The sequence below is a fragment of the Fusarium poae genome, chromosome 4, assembly GCF_019609905.1.
Source record: "Fusarium poae strain DAOMC 252244 chromosome 4, whole genome shotgun sequence".
Taxonomy (NCBI): Eukaryota; Fungi; Ascomycota; class Sordariomycetes; order Hypocreales; family Nectriaceae; genus Fusarium; species Fusarium poae.
Window position 1 is genome coordinate 3,393,853 of NC_058402.1, and position 13,456 is coordinate 3,407,308.

Consider the following 13,456-nt stretch of genomic DNA (forward strand, 5'->3'; position numbering starts at 1 on the left):
CTTTGAACATTTATAATGAGCACACGATAAGCAACCAAATGTCTGCTTAAAATAGATAGTCGCTATTCTTTCATAAGCCGGAATACGAAATAATTATTTCTTTCTTTCTTACCTAGCTTACCTACTTTGAGCTCCAGGCCCATCTCATCTCAAGGTCCAGCCTTTACCAAGCTTGCAGTGCGTTCAAAACTCAACCACTCGAATCTTTTTGCTTGTGCACTATCGTCTGCCTCTCGTTCAGTTTGTTCTTCCCCTCATGTTTGTCCAAGCACAGACGACAGAGTAGGTCCGGAGGGCCAAAGACATCTGCTTGTTTAAGCACGTAGCACCCCCCTTCGTCCACAATATCACCACAGTATCGGATATTACCAAAGGCCTCCAGCGCAGTATGGCATTGCCAGCAAACAGCAATGCGAGTGATTTGGATGCACATGATGGGCGAATTTGGTTTGTTACGATCCGCTGAAATGTTGAGTTTGGTGATGAGTCTTCTAATTCTGAATGTGATAAGAATGAGATGTTGGTTAAGATAGGGCTCATTCCACTGGCAATGAGCTGGGTTTTATACTTGATGAGCCTCTGAATACGGCCTGATACATACAATGTCTTTGTTGTTATATCAACGTTGTTCTCGGGTCTATAATATTGTCCTGGTGTTGTTCGACGTTTACTCAGCACAAAGGACCACTACATAATACACGAACATGATCATTTATAAGTTTCTCAAAGAAAACATTCTTAACAAAAGACCAAATCTCAAATTGGAAGCTACAGTTACACGTGCACAAGAGTATATCGTTGAAAAACAAAGTACATAGTAAATCTTCGTTTTAAGTCTCTTAACTTCTTTTTAACTACAAAGTCGACAAATACACGCCCCTCATGGAGCCTTCTATGCTAAAGCTCCACCGAGGCCAACCTCTCGCTACTTATGTCACCTTCTCTTCCCAAAGGATATATATCGCAACTCTTGCTACAAAGGAGACGCTGCCCTGCGTAGAATCATGCATGCCAAGTTTCCCAACTAACAAAAACTCCTTCCCAGTTCTCGTACTCATCCTCGTGTCCGTAAACGCTTAGCTTAGTATGTACGCTTGAAAGGTGGCACGGGCTTGCACTCGGCCTCGTCCAGGGTGGTGCCGATGACCTTTCGGTAAGACAGGTCGACCTTGCCGTGAGGCTCCTTCTGGAAAGAGAGCGTGTGCTTCATCCAGTTCTCGTCGTCTCGGTCGGGGTAGTCCTCACGGGCGTGGGCACCACGAGACTCCTTTCGGTTAGCAGCAGACTCGGCGGTTTGGATACTATCTTCATGTCAGTGTCGCTTCGTTTATCTTCAAAAGGTTGAAACTTACGCGCAAGTCAGCAGGTTTCGGAGCTCAAGAGTCTCAACGAGGTCAGAGTTCCAGATCATGCTGCGATCCTTCATGCCAACCTGGCTGTACATGGCATCAATCTCCTTCATCTTGCGGACACCCTCGTCCAGACTCTCCTGAGTTCGGAACACGCTGACCTCAGTCTGCATGGCCTTCTGCATGGCAAGTCGGATCTCGGCAGTGCTCTTGGGACCATCGGCGGTTCGGACCTTGTCGAGGGTCTCGATGTGCTCAGAAGCAGCGTCGGCAGCAGTGGGCTTCAGAGCATCACCGGGGTTGAACTTGTCACGAATGGTGTGCGAAACGGCACGACCAAAGACAACAAGATCCAGAAGAGAGTTGGCACCCAGACGGTTAGCACCGTGAACAGACACACAAGCGGCCTCACCGCAAGCGTACAGGCCAGGGACAACCTTGTCCTCACCCTTCTCATCGACAGTAAGGACCTCACCAGTGTATCGTGTAGGAATACCACCCATGTTGTAGTGGACGGTGGGAAGAACGGGGATGGGCTGCTTGCGGACATCGACACCAGCAAAAATACCAGCGGTCTCAGAGATACCAGGCAGACGCTCAGCGAGAATCTCAGCAGGGAGATGGCTGAGCTGGAGGTAGATGTGATCTTTCTCGGCACCAACACCACGGCCCTCACGGATCTCCATGGTCATGGATCGGGAAACGACATCACGAGAAGCAAGATCCTTAGCGGTAGGTGCATATCGCTCCATGAATCGCTCACCCTCAGAGTTGAGGAGGTAACCACCCTCACCACGAGAACCCTCAGTGATCAGGCAACCAGCTCCATAAATACCGGTAGGGTGGAACTGGACGAACTCGAGATCCTGGTTGGGGAGACCGGCACGGGCAACCATGGCCATACCATCACCAGTACAGGTGTGGGCAGATGTGCAGGAGAAGTAAGCTCGGCCGTAACCACCAGTGGCAAGAACGGTATGGTTGGCGAGGAATCGATGCAGAGTGCCGTCCTCCTGGTTGTAGGCGAGGACACCGCGGCACTCGCCATCCTGCATAATCAGGTCGAGGGCGAAGTACTCAATGAAGTAGTTGGTCTTGTGGCGGAGAGACTGGCCGTAGAGGGTGTGAAGAAGGGCGTGGCCGGTTCGGTCAGCGGCAGCACAGCATCGGTAGGCCTGGCCACCCTTTCCGAACTCCTTGGACTGACCACCGAAAGCTCGCTGGTAACTATTCAAGGTCAGTAGCCGCATTGAGGCGGATTCCAAAATCCAGACTTACATCTTGCCGTCCTCAGTTCGCGAGAAGGGGCAACCGTAATTCTCAAGCTCGATAATAGAAGCGGGAGCCTCTCGGGTCATATAGTGAATAGCGTCTTGATCACCCAGCCAGTCGGAACCCTTGACGGTATCGTACATGTGCCATCGCCAATCGTCCTCGTGCATGTTACCTAGAGCAGCGTTGATACCACCCTGGGCGGCGACGGTGTGAGATCGGGTCGGGAAGAGCTTGGAGATACAGGCAGTGTTGAAACCAGCCTCAGCGAGACCGAAGGCAGCTCGCAGACCGGCACCACCAGCACCAACAACGAGAGCATCATACTCGTGGTCCTGCAAAAGCGTCAATTGACTATATCTTTGATTCGCAGATGATGATCGGATAGACGTACGATGACGGCGTATTTGTTGCTCACGAAAGGAGAGGCCTCCTTGGCTCGTAGAGGACCGTTTCCAGTAATAACTCGGGCTGCAGACAATCCGTTAGTGTCTCAAGTCGCGCGCGGGTTGATCGTGGAGAAAAGCGTACAAACAGGTCGGGTTGTAGAAAAAGCTCGGGTAGGGAACCTGGCGGCCCTTGTGAACTGTACAAAGTTAGCAGAGCGCATTGAAGAGGCTTTGAAGCTTCTCGCGGCGGTAGCACAAAGTCAATCCAGCCAAAGCTTTCCATGAAGCCATCGCAAAAGGCCAGGCTGGGGACAACTCACGGCAGGGCCGAGGGCCAACTTCCTCATTGCCATAGAAGAAGCCATCATCAACTAAAGTCACAATGACCAAGACCAAACTGCATCCGCGGGGAGAATCGAAGGGTGGGATTTAACGATATCCTCGGGTGGCGGAGGAGTAGGACTTTTGTTGGATATGGTTTGGTTTGGTTGGTTTTGGAGAAATAGAAGGGATCACCGTATCGAGGGCTCAGCCAATCGAGTTATTCCTCTTGATGTTTTTTTGGGTCTCTTGCTCTTCGCGAGGCTCTACCGGGACGGATTCTCTCGGCTTCTCGGTTGACCTAACCAATCAGCGATGGCTTATTAGCAGCACATTTATTTGTTGCTCACTACCTCCGGGGACATCGGACACTCTCTACACTGTAGACCACTGAAGATATAGTGAGCGGAAGTCCATTACCATGAATGTGTTACAAGCTATCAATATTCCTTGGGACCGAAATGCGTGGCCAAATATCCAATTGGAGGCTACTTTTTTTGCTATCCCCATGACTCTATGATTACAATTTACTTAATAATTCCATTCTCGATCTTTATCCCATTGCAATGTTCAATGGATCGGGAGAAGTCGCCTACAAGAAATCCAAATCCATGACGCCAATACCTGACAGTTAAACTCATCACGTGCCGAAGCGGATGTACGTTTTGCCTTCGGCTCCTCTTCCAACACCAATTCCGATAAATTAGAGGGGGCGGCATGTGCTGACGGGTCAGAGGAGGCAAACCAACGATCTGGGCTGACCTGGACTGGGTTGTTGGATCATGGCCGGCCCGGAAGAGGTCAAGTAGGTTTCGGGCCCGGTCTTCAATGTCCGGTTTTCGTGTATTCCAATCATCACAGCAGTTAATACAATCTTCATGAATAGGTAGTCCAAAACTCCATGTATATAATATGTAAAGCTACTTCAGCTTTAACCTCTGGTATCAACTTCTATTCCGAATCAACCATTCTTATGTCCCATTTTCTAGTCCATTCGGTTTCTACCTTGACAGCACCCACATTAAACCAGTCCTTCTCGTCCATCATAAGCCAATACTAAACCTCCAAACCCATGTACAACAAACAACACAAAGGATATCTTGCTAAAACTAATTAGACAGAACTTGCCGCAGCATAATCAAGAAGTTTTCGGTCAACTTGTGCACTTCTCCCACAGGAGGCTTGGCTGGTTCTCCGGCGCTTCGACGCAAGCGATCCTGTCGCTTCGCCCTGCGTCGCCTTTCAGCCTCGATAGGATCCATCTCGTCTTCCTCCTGTGCCTCTGCCTCGTCATCGGATCCGTCGTCGTATGCCATGTCTTCAAGATCTTCGCTGTCCAACCCAAAGTCGGCAGAGTTGAAATTAATACCTGCTGGCATCAAGTCGTTTCCAGCATGTCCCTCTGCTGCCATCTTTTGCCGTGTTTTATCGTTGTGCCACTTCTTTCTAGCTTCTTGCCATGCAATGAGCGAGTTGATCTCTGCCATCGCCTTCTCCTTATCTAAAAGTCCAGCACTAACGCCACCCTCGAACAACGCATTGACATTGAGGGTTCCATTCTTTGGACCCTTGCGCAAGAACTCGAGGATACCCTCAATCCAGCCCATGAGCTGTGTAAAGAGGCCATTATCATGTGTGTGAACTTCGTGTACAAACTTGTAAAAGTTGTGTTCATGGCGCTGGCACAGATCAATAAAGGCCTGTACTGTCTGATTAGGGTCTGCTGAAGCATCCTGCTCTCTGCACTTGTCGACGACCTATACTCATATTAGTTCATGTATCCATCTCGAGAAAGCTGTGCTTCTTACCTGAATCATGTCATCGATAAACACGGCAAAGTCTGTAACGCTGTTATACACGTTTGCGGACTTGTAAACTCGCACAAGCGGCTCATAGAAGATCGTGAACAGGTCGCGGAAGAGCTGCAGAGTTACTGGCTCTTCAATCAACTGCAGCATCATCTCCTTATCGCGCTGCCTTGTGCATAGCTTCAGGTACTGCTTCATGTACGAGAATAGCTGGGCTCCCTGGCGTAGCTCTTCATCAACATTCTCCACCGCGTTGTTGAAAGCAACATATGCATTGTAGAGTCGTTGGATTTGCTCCCCTGTGAGTCCTGGCTCAATGAGATCAGACCTCATAACAGCCACAATAATGTCCACGTCGTCAGCCTCGGCCTCCTCGCGAATGGCAATCTTGATATGCTCCTCCGCGTGTGTGTACTTGTAAAGCTTTTGTGAGAATACAGGGTCGTCGATCTTGGTGGCGAGAATATCGATCGATTTTTGGAAGCTCTTTATTCCATCGTTTAGGGTCAGTGAGAAGATTCTCTGCATCAATGACCGTGTACCAAATGGTTGAGCCAAGAAGATATCAAGAACGCCTGACATAACGGCCGCCGGATTTGCGATCCTAATAACGTTCTTGATGACAGAGTATGGGATAAGAGAGTGAATGCGTCTTGCCTGGGCGAAAAGCTCAGGGGAGTTATCTTCGGCGAGGAAAAGATGATAGATGACGGCGGCAATCTCGATACGAAGCCACTCGGCAAACTTTCGATACTGGATGCTGAGATCCTGAATAGTCTCCTTTTCCTTTATTTCTTGGAACAGCATAGTAAGTCCGTTGCGCTCCACGATGTCGCGGCGGAACCTGTAATGTTTTAGCTCAAATTCAACTATGGTACGTGACAAGACTCACTGTTCCATGTACTCGTCAAGTTCGGCAGCTCGCTTCCTCGCAATTTCATAGAATTGCTTTTGCTCTTGCATGCGCTTCTCATCCAGAGCCTTCCTACGAAGGATATCCTCGACATCATCGTCCGTTGGAGTAATGGGCTCGCCGCTCAGGAATTCTTGCATGGCATTGGTGTTGGCAAACTGGGGGTTGTGTAGCAGAGATCGCAGAAACGCCCTCAGTGAGATTCTCTGATTCTCACGCCACAAGACGACGGGTTGCTGTTGCTGTTAGTTTGGACACAAAGCAATAGTGGTATGCGTCACTCACATCTGACTGATCTGATTTATCGGAGTCCTGTCGGATAGCAGGACTCAATCTCCCCCCCTCAGTTGACACCCGAGGAGATGGAAGCCTTGGAGAGTTGAGTCCTTTTGATCGATTTGATCGGAATGAGGCAGAAGAGTCTGTCTTACGGTGGCCTATCAAATGTTAGCACAGCCAAGGTAATAGGAAATGAGATGGATCATACCTGGTGACAACATGGAGGTATAACCGTTTGGCCTCGTCGAGACAGATGAGATGGAGGAAGCATCCGAATCATTTCCATTGCTAAACATGGATGTGAATGCGATTGTTGTCGTTGTGTCGGACTTATTCTTCTTGGGCATTTCGGGTATCACACGACCGGGAAGTTCTGTACGCAGTCGGCTGTGGAGTTTTGCAAAGTCGCTGTACCTTCGTCCAACAAAATGTTCCAGTTCTCCCTTCTTCTTGATACGCAAGATAAACTCAGCATGTTTGTGCTTTCGGATGGTGTGCTTGACCTGGGTGACTCTCACGCCGGCGACGTTGACATCCCAGCCATTGATATAGTTTCCCTCGGGCATCGTATGCATCACACCCGTATCGATGGCATTGCTGTCCACAATCTCAATCTCGGAGAATCGAATGCGCTCTTCGAATCCTGACGATGTTCCAATTCCGGAGACCATCATAAGCTCAACAAGTTTCCTGGCCTTGATGGCAAGCTTTCGTCTCTTTGTCTCCTCCAAGCGATCTTCCGAAGACGAAATTTGCTTTCCTGCGAAGGACTCGAGGAACTAAATCATGTTAGCGTCAACCGTTTGTTCCTATGCATATACATCACTCACCACCTGGAGTTTGTCCTGCCAGAACTCCTTCTCTCGCGCCTTGTCTAGGAAAGGAAAGTCGCGAACATGATGGACGAAGATGTATCGCAGGATAGGTAGTTCGGACTCTTCAGGGGGGACTTCGCCTTGGTCGGATCGAAATGGTGCGCCGAATCGTTGCAGCGCCGTTGTAGAATTGAGTTCGTTGATCTCCCACTTTACCTGCTCAGATATAAGCTCTCTTTTGAGGTCTGGGATAAAAACAGTTAGCTTTATTCGCCAGGTCATATGGATTCATATAGCAAAGCGCATCACAACTCACAGTGCTCTTGCTTTCCGGTCAGTGCCTGACCGGTAGGTAGCGCGGCATCTTGTTTCGTGCGGACGGGTAAGTCGATGGTAGGCGGAGCTGGAGCAGCAGCGCCCTCGACAACTGCGGGCGTATCTCCGGTCTCAGCAGCCATGGCCGAGTTGCGGAAGCGTGTCGTGTTCTGTGATGTAGGTATTATAGGATTTGGTGTGAAATAGGGAAAGGTCGAGGTGGAAGAGGTCGGTCGTCTCTACAGAATTGTAGGATATAGGTAGGATGGACCGTCCAAGTCGTTGGTCTTGGGATTTAGGGTATATTATTTCCGCCTGATTGATTGTTGCTTTGATGGGGTTCGGTCTGGTTGACGACCTTATGGCGGGGCAAAGCTGCAGTCAGTCAGCTTCGTCTAAGTTAGTGGTAAACTAAAGGGGCGCAACTACGTAATGATTGCTCTAGGGGTATCACGAACATACAAGACAGTCTTTGGGTCTCGCTCAGATGAACAATTAATCAGAGATGATGACGCTTCACTTCTTTCCAGTCTTGTCAACCTTATAAGGTATTTGTCGCTCTGTACACTTGCGTGTGTCAAGCGCCAAAATCGAGGGGCATGACGTGTGTCGCCAAGCACCAAGCCACTCGCCCAGACTCTCACAACCCTGCTTTTCGGGTCCTTTTTGCCGTGCTATGGATGCGCGGCATGGGACTCGAAAATGTCCACGACTTAGTACTAACACAACAAAGGTTGTCATTCTATGATTATAATTAAACTTCGAGGAAAACCCATATCAATTCTATGATTATAAATGTCTAGCTCAAGGTAGGTAGCTAATAACGTAAGGCTGAGTACATGGTACGTTAAATGATCGATGACAGCAACACAAAGAGGCTTCTCAACATTCTACCGTCTTGTTAGTTACTGCCAAGCCTTATTGATCTTTCGGAAACTTACTGTAGACCCAGCTCTACACGGTTTGGCGTTTGGTCAAAGTACCTATCGTTACAACATCTTTCGCCAAATTGACTCGCTTTGATTCCGACACAAGCGGCTGATCCTCCTTGTTGATCCAAATATCACACACAATTACAGCCCAAAGTCTACTATATATCATCTCCCGATCATCCTTGCATCTGCATCGTGGCTGCTGAGCAACTTGGACCAAGCAAAGCCGCAAAAGAAATGACAAGACAGTTTGAATTTCGTATCCAGGCTGTCCGGATATTACGAGTGAGCCAATCAATGAGTATGCTCTAGAGAAAGAAGAAAATACGGATACAAATATACCTAGGTAATCATGCCTTGAGCCCCGCCACGTTGAGTTACGCAACGTCTTGTCTGTGCTTTATTGTTTAGGATAAGTTGGGTTAGTATCTGAGAATTTGCTATGGTATGTGCTGACCGGCATATTTACGATTGTCAGGCAAACTTTCAGAGGTCAAGCTTTTCTGTTTGTCTTTTTGGCAATAATGGACAACTCAGGGTAACCCTGTTTCGAGAAATAAGGTATTCCTTAAGACCAAGTAAGCTGCATTCTAGGGTGCTTCATCTAAAGCACAGTTCACGGAAAACATTCGGCCTTGCCTTCACAGGCTCTCCGAGCCTGGCCAGAACGAGCATTCGCTCCTTGGCGGTCTTAGCCAAAGCAAAGCTGAGCCAAACAATTTTGAGACGAGCTCCGGGACACGGCTCGGCAGTGGAGATGTGTGACACGGAGCCTCCGAAGTGTGGCGCCGGCTGCGGCTCGGCGCATGAGTAGTTGCTTGCCAATCTGCCTCACGCATTACATGCATGAGTTGGCAATGGCCATTAGGTCTCATTGCGTAAGTCTCTGCCAGATGTGCAGAGTAATGGTGGCAGCAAATACATAACTGCATATATCCTCAAGGCACTGCAATGTTTTGTCAAGGTATGGTCGCCATAATCTTCTTCTCAACAATGCGTCACCCCGACAGGTCATTGAAACCTCGACCATGGTCTTGGTAAGTTGTAGGTAGAGGCAATACTATAGCAAGCTACAAACATGATAAGTCTGTCTCAACTGGCTTAACGGCCTGTCCGTGACCATAGTCAAGGGTCATGCCGTTTATACGATATACAATAGTCCGATGTAAGGATGCTGAAATTTGGAAGACTAACTTGTCGACATTGTTAATCACGAACCAGATAATACTGTGAGCCCAACATTATATATTATTAGGCATTATAGGAAGATGAAAAGGTAAAAGGACTACGACACCAACTACTGCATACAAAACGCCAATAGAGAAGGTCAACAATGTCATAACATGCATTAGGAAAAGTGAACAAGATCACAACACTCCTGACCAGATGCAGTCTGATGGTCCCGTTGATTTGTACTCTGCTGAAATATCCATGCAATAAAGATAGCACTGTCGTGGTGTTAGCCTTTCCTCCTTTCGTTCCTTTTATCAGTTACCTTTCTTCTTGAATGTGATATCCAATCTACATATAAACAGACAAATGAAATAAGTTGGTGTGCGCGCTACTGTATGTCATAATTCATGGGGTATCGAAAAAAAGCAAGTAATGATGAGTACCAATATCAGAGCTCATCAAAAGCATGAAGCTCATCACCTCTATGCTTCGGCGTATGTGCCGGCTTTCTCTTCAAATATGGAGACTCGCCTCTCTCATGTCGATGGCGAGGTAGTGCAGTGTGTCCTGCTTCTTTATGCGACTCGATAATAGACTCAGCAAGTCGAGGGGTGTCTGAGCTATCCGATCCCGTGCTGTTTAGCGATACATAGTGCGCGCCAAAGAACAGAACCACCACTGCCAAGAATACGGCTGTGATGCAGATCATTATGGCCCTCAGCCTCAGCCGCGTCTTATCCTGCGATTCCTTGTCGTGGCGTTCCCAGAGTTCGACTTGCTCTCGGACAATATCGACTCGATCGCTTAATGCGCGAATCCTTGCGCGACCGTCCTGAACGCGAGTTGTGAGTGATTCAATGTTCTCCTGGTGCTCTTTGAACTGCCCCATTGCTTCGATTTGCGACGTGATGTCGTTTTCAATCTCACCGGCATCTTTCTCAAAGTTCCCATGTATGCTCTGAGATTCCTCGGCCAATTCCCTTAACGCGGAAACGGTCGATTGGAGGGCGGTCATCTTTTCAAGCACGGCATAGTATGTCTCGTCGAGCCGTCGTGCCGTTGATGTTGAGAAAGTGCCTAGTTCAACCAGTGACTGCTTCAAGCCCCTGTGGATATGTCAGCGATGACACGACATGCCAAAAAGTGGACGGCATCTTACTCGACCTGCAAGGATGTCTTGATCTTCTCTGCCTGGATCTTCTCTTTGCTCGCCTTCGTTTCCACCTGCGCAGGGACACTAGTAACCTTATTCTCTTCTTCCCTCGACAACATCAAGCTTGGCCTTCGACTCTGGTCGGGGCTCATATAAGGTGTTACGCCTTCCGATCGCGGCATGATGTCTACTGATGCTCTGCCCTGGTATAGCGAATTCGGAGATAGAGGATGAGAGATAGAGATATGGTGTGCATGCGAAGCGCGGTCCTCATTATATCGATCGCGTTCCTTCTCCTTTCTACGGTTGAGCTTGACAGGTGACGCGAGCTCGGTAATGGATCGCTTAAGCTGATGACGACTGCCTGAGCGTATGCTTGAGACAGAGTTGACAGAGTCTCTGGGACTCGTAAGGCCTGCGGAGGCCATGGCGTGAGTAAAAGAGCGTTATTTGTCAATGCTGTGTTGGGTTGGGTTGGGTTGCCGTGTGGCTGATCCCGATTCGTTCTTGCGTGCAGATGCGTGCAGCACAGCGACGGTCAGTCGATAATGGAAAAAGTTTACGCCTGGACCCTGCGATACATGGGTGGGTTTCCTAGGCCAAGAAAAAGAGGGCTTCTGGCAGTTGATTTTGTGACTTTGTTTGCGTGGTTACATTAGGCGATCGTCGAATGGTCAAGTTCGGAGATGGTTTAGTGGATCCATAGACTGGTAGTTTCACATGTCATTACCGCACGGAGAGATGCCATCTCCACACAAGGTCGAGCTTGATATTAGCACACGAATACGTTTTTTGATAGACACTAAAGATAGAAGTATCGGTATATACTCCGTACGAGCTACTGTGTTGATGTTACTGAAATCTTTCAGCATACCCTGCCACCTTTGACACTTCATGGTGTCATGATTACTTCACAATGATGGTCAGCTGGCAAGAGCTTGTTCAACTGTAGCAGATGGATTCAGAACGGAGGCCTCTACTTCGAGTTGCAGTAGCCGAGATTGAACCAAGTTCTGATCAACAACAAGAGCAGTCTCAAATTACAAGCGAGAGCACATGCAATTAGTCTCCGGCAAGACAGTCCCAAGAATAATGGCTCATCTTCTGCTCGATATTCATACTAGTCGCATATTCCAACGCCGAGGTATATTTTGCTGCTTCCAAGGTCCCTAACCTATACTTTTCGTTGCAAGTTGTAGTCTAAGGTATGCCGCATCGTAAAAAATCATAATGTTGTCGGTATTATGTGTATGTTTTCCCCTTCGATCCCATCACCCAATCAGCTCAACTCGGAAAGTCGCATTATCCCGTTTAAGAGTTGATCAGCTTGTTGCGCTTCTCCTTGCGCTTTAGTCGCTCGACTCGCTTCTTGTGCATCTTCTCGGCCATCTTCTCGTATCTCTCCTTCTCCTCCTTCTTGGCTCGCTTTTCCTTGATAGCCTGGACCTTGCGCTGTTTCTGCGGTTAGATCACGATTCTCATGCTTGTTTGCATGGTCTCTTGAGCTTACCTGTCGCTCTTCCTCCTTCTCTTCCTTCATCTCCTTTTCCTTGGCCTTGACCTGCGCCATCTGTGCCCGCTCTTGCGATCGCTTCTCATAAGATCTCAGGCCAGCAGTAGGTCGGAAAGCCTTCTTGGGAGCATGCCATTGCTTGCCTGTAGGGTGATTAGCTTGTGAAACTTTGTCGCGCATATAGCCGGGCAATAGTCGCACCATTCTTTCGCATGCCCAAGTTCTTCTCGGCCGCCGGAGCGGGGGTCAGGTTTGTGCTTTCTATATCAGACATTTTGTTGATGCTTGTCTTTTCTTGATAATGAGGCGTGTCGTTTCAGCAATCTTCGCGCGTCTTCACCAAATTTTCTGCCAGTCAAAAAAAGTTGCAGCGGGGCATTATCTTTCAGGCGGTGAGTGATCAGATAAAGTATATGTGGCTGTGCTCCTCAAACTGTGGCTTAAATTCAGGGTCCAGATGGGATGGTTACCCCCACACTTTCAGTAAGGGGTAGGCACATACCTACTAAGGGGTAGATCTTGTTGCGTCGCTTCGGGCTTCTGATACATTACCTGGTGACTGCTGGCCCCCTTCAAATGGAGTCTTTAATACCATGGCTTCGGCTTTTCTGTGACCCGTCAACACCCTATAGTTGGCATGTCTTGGTTGTTGGAGCTGACGATTTCTTCAATAATCTTCCCTCTCGTCCCACTTGGCTTTCAGTCTAGGGAGAGTTATACGCTATTGGCTAAATCTTCAGCTGCGAACTGGTAAGCCTCAAATCTATCCGTCCATCCATTTATCCCTCTTGTGCAGTGACTGGGTTTCTCAACTTGCAGGATCTTAACGTGGCTTTGAGTTCGACGCATGGAAGCTCAGAGTCGATACGCTGATCAAGTGATGTTATTGGAGCAGAATTAAGTGCAATTCGTATTGCAGGAATTATGATGTGAGTTCGTTTACGTATAGATCATAACGGCCTATTTAAGTATAGCACATATGCATCAAGGGAGATAGCCTGGCCGAGGCAGAATTGTCAAGAGCCTATTACTGACGAGAAGCCAGCAACCAGTCTACGTGTTTTCATGTCTGGTTAATTACCGTCATTTGCGAATTTCACCGTGCAAATTATCATGCATCAATGTGTAGAGACATTGGACAATAGAGAGACATTCAATCCAGTTGCCATGTGTGGAGAGACAACCTCTAACAATGGAGAATGACTTTGCTAAGCAACACTTGGA

General features: G+C 48.3%; 4 protein-coding genes across 4 annotated transcripts; all 4 read right to left on the reverse strand.

Moving 5' to 3' along the window:
- Positions 1 to 1,081: 1,081 nt before the first annotated feature.
- Positions 1,082 to 3,231, reverse strand: SDH1 (succinate dehydrogenase flavoprotein subunit; the record flags this gene model as incomplete). Its single annotated transcript, XM_044855531.1, has 5 exons — positions 1,082 to 1,301; positions 1,353 to 2,576; positions 2,628 to 2,956; positions 3,016 to 3,092; positions 3,153 to 3,231. 5 exons carry the CDS (start codon positions 3,229 to 3,231, stop codon positions 1,082 to 1,084), a joined length of 1,929 nt encoding a protein of 642 aa, XP_044702844.1.
- A 1,209-nt stretch (positions 3,232 to 4,440) lies between these two features.
- On the reverse strand, positions 4,441 to 7,604 carry FPOAC1_011147 (uncharacterized protein; the record flags this gene model as incomplete). The annotated part of the gene is made up of 7 exons (XM_044855532.1): positions 4,441 to 5,088; positions 5,140 to 5,983; positions 6,032 to 6,288; positions 6,338 to 6,489; positions 6,540 to 7,110; positions 7,162 to 7,391; positions 7,463 to 7,604. 7 exons carry the CDS (start codon positions 7,602 to 7,604, stop codon positions 4,441 to 4,443), a joined length of 2,844 nt encoding a protein of 947 aa, XP_044702845.1.
- Positions 7,605 to 10,014: 2,410 nt separating this feature from the next.
- Positions 10,015 to 11,147, reverse strand: FPOAC1_011148 (uncharacterized protein; the record flags this gene model as incomplete). The annotated part of the gene is made up of 2 exons (XM_044855533.1): positions 10,015 to 10,672; positions 10,726 to 11,147. 2 exons carry the CDS (start codon positions 11,145 to 11,147, stop codon positions 10,015 to 10,017), a joined length of 1,080 nt encoding a protein of 359 aa, XP_044702846.1.
- Positions 11,148 to 12,030: 883 nt separating this feature from the next.
- On the reverse strand, positions 12,031 to 12,436 carry FPOAC1_011149 (uncharacterized protein; the record flags this gene model as incomplete). Its single annotated transcript, XM_044855534.1, has 2 exons — positions 12,031 to 12,171; positions 12,230 to 12,436. 2 exons carry the CDS (start codon positions 12,434 to 12,436, stop codon positions 12,031 to 12,033), a joined length of 348 nt encoding a protein of 115 aa, XP_044702847.1.
- Between the last annotated feature and the right edge of the window lie 1,020 nt (positions 12,437 to 13,456).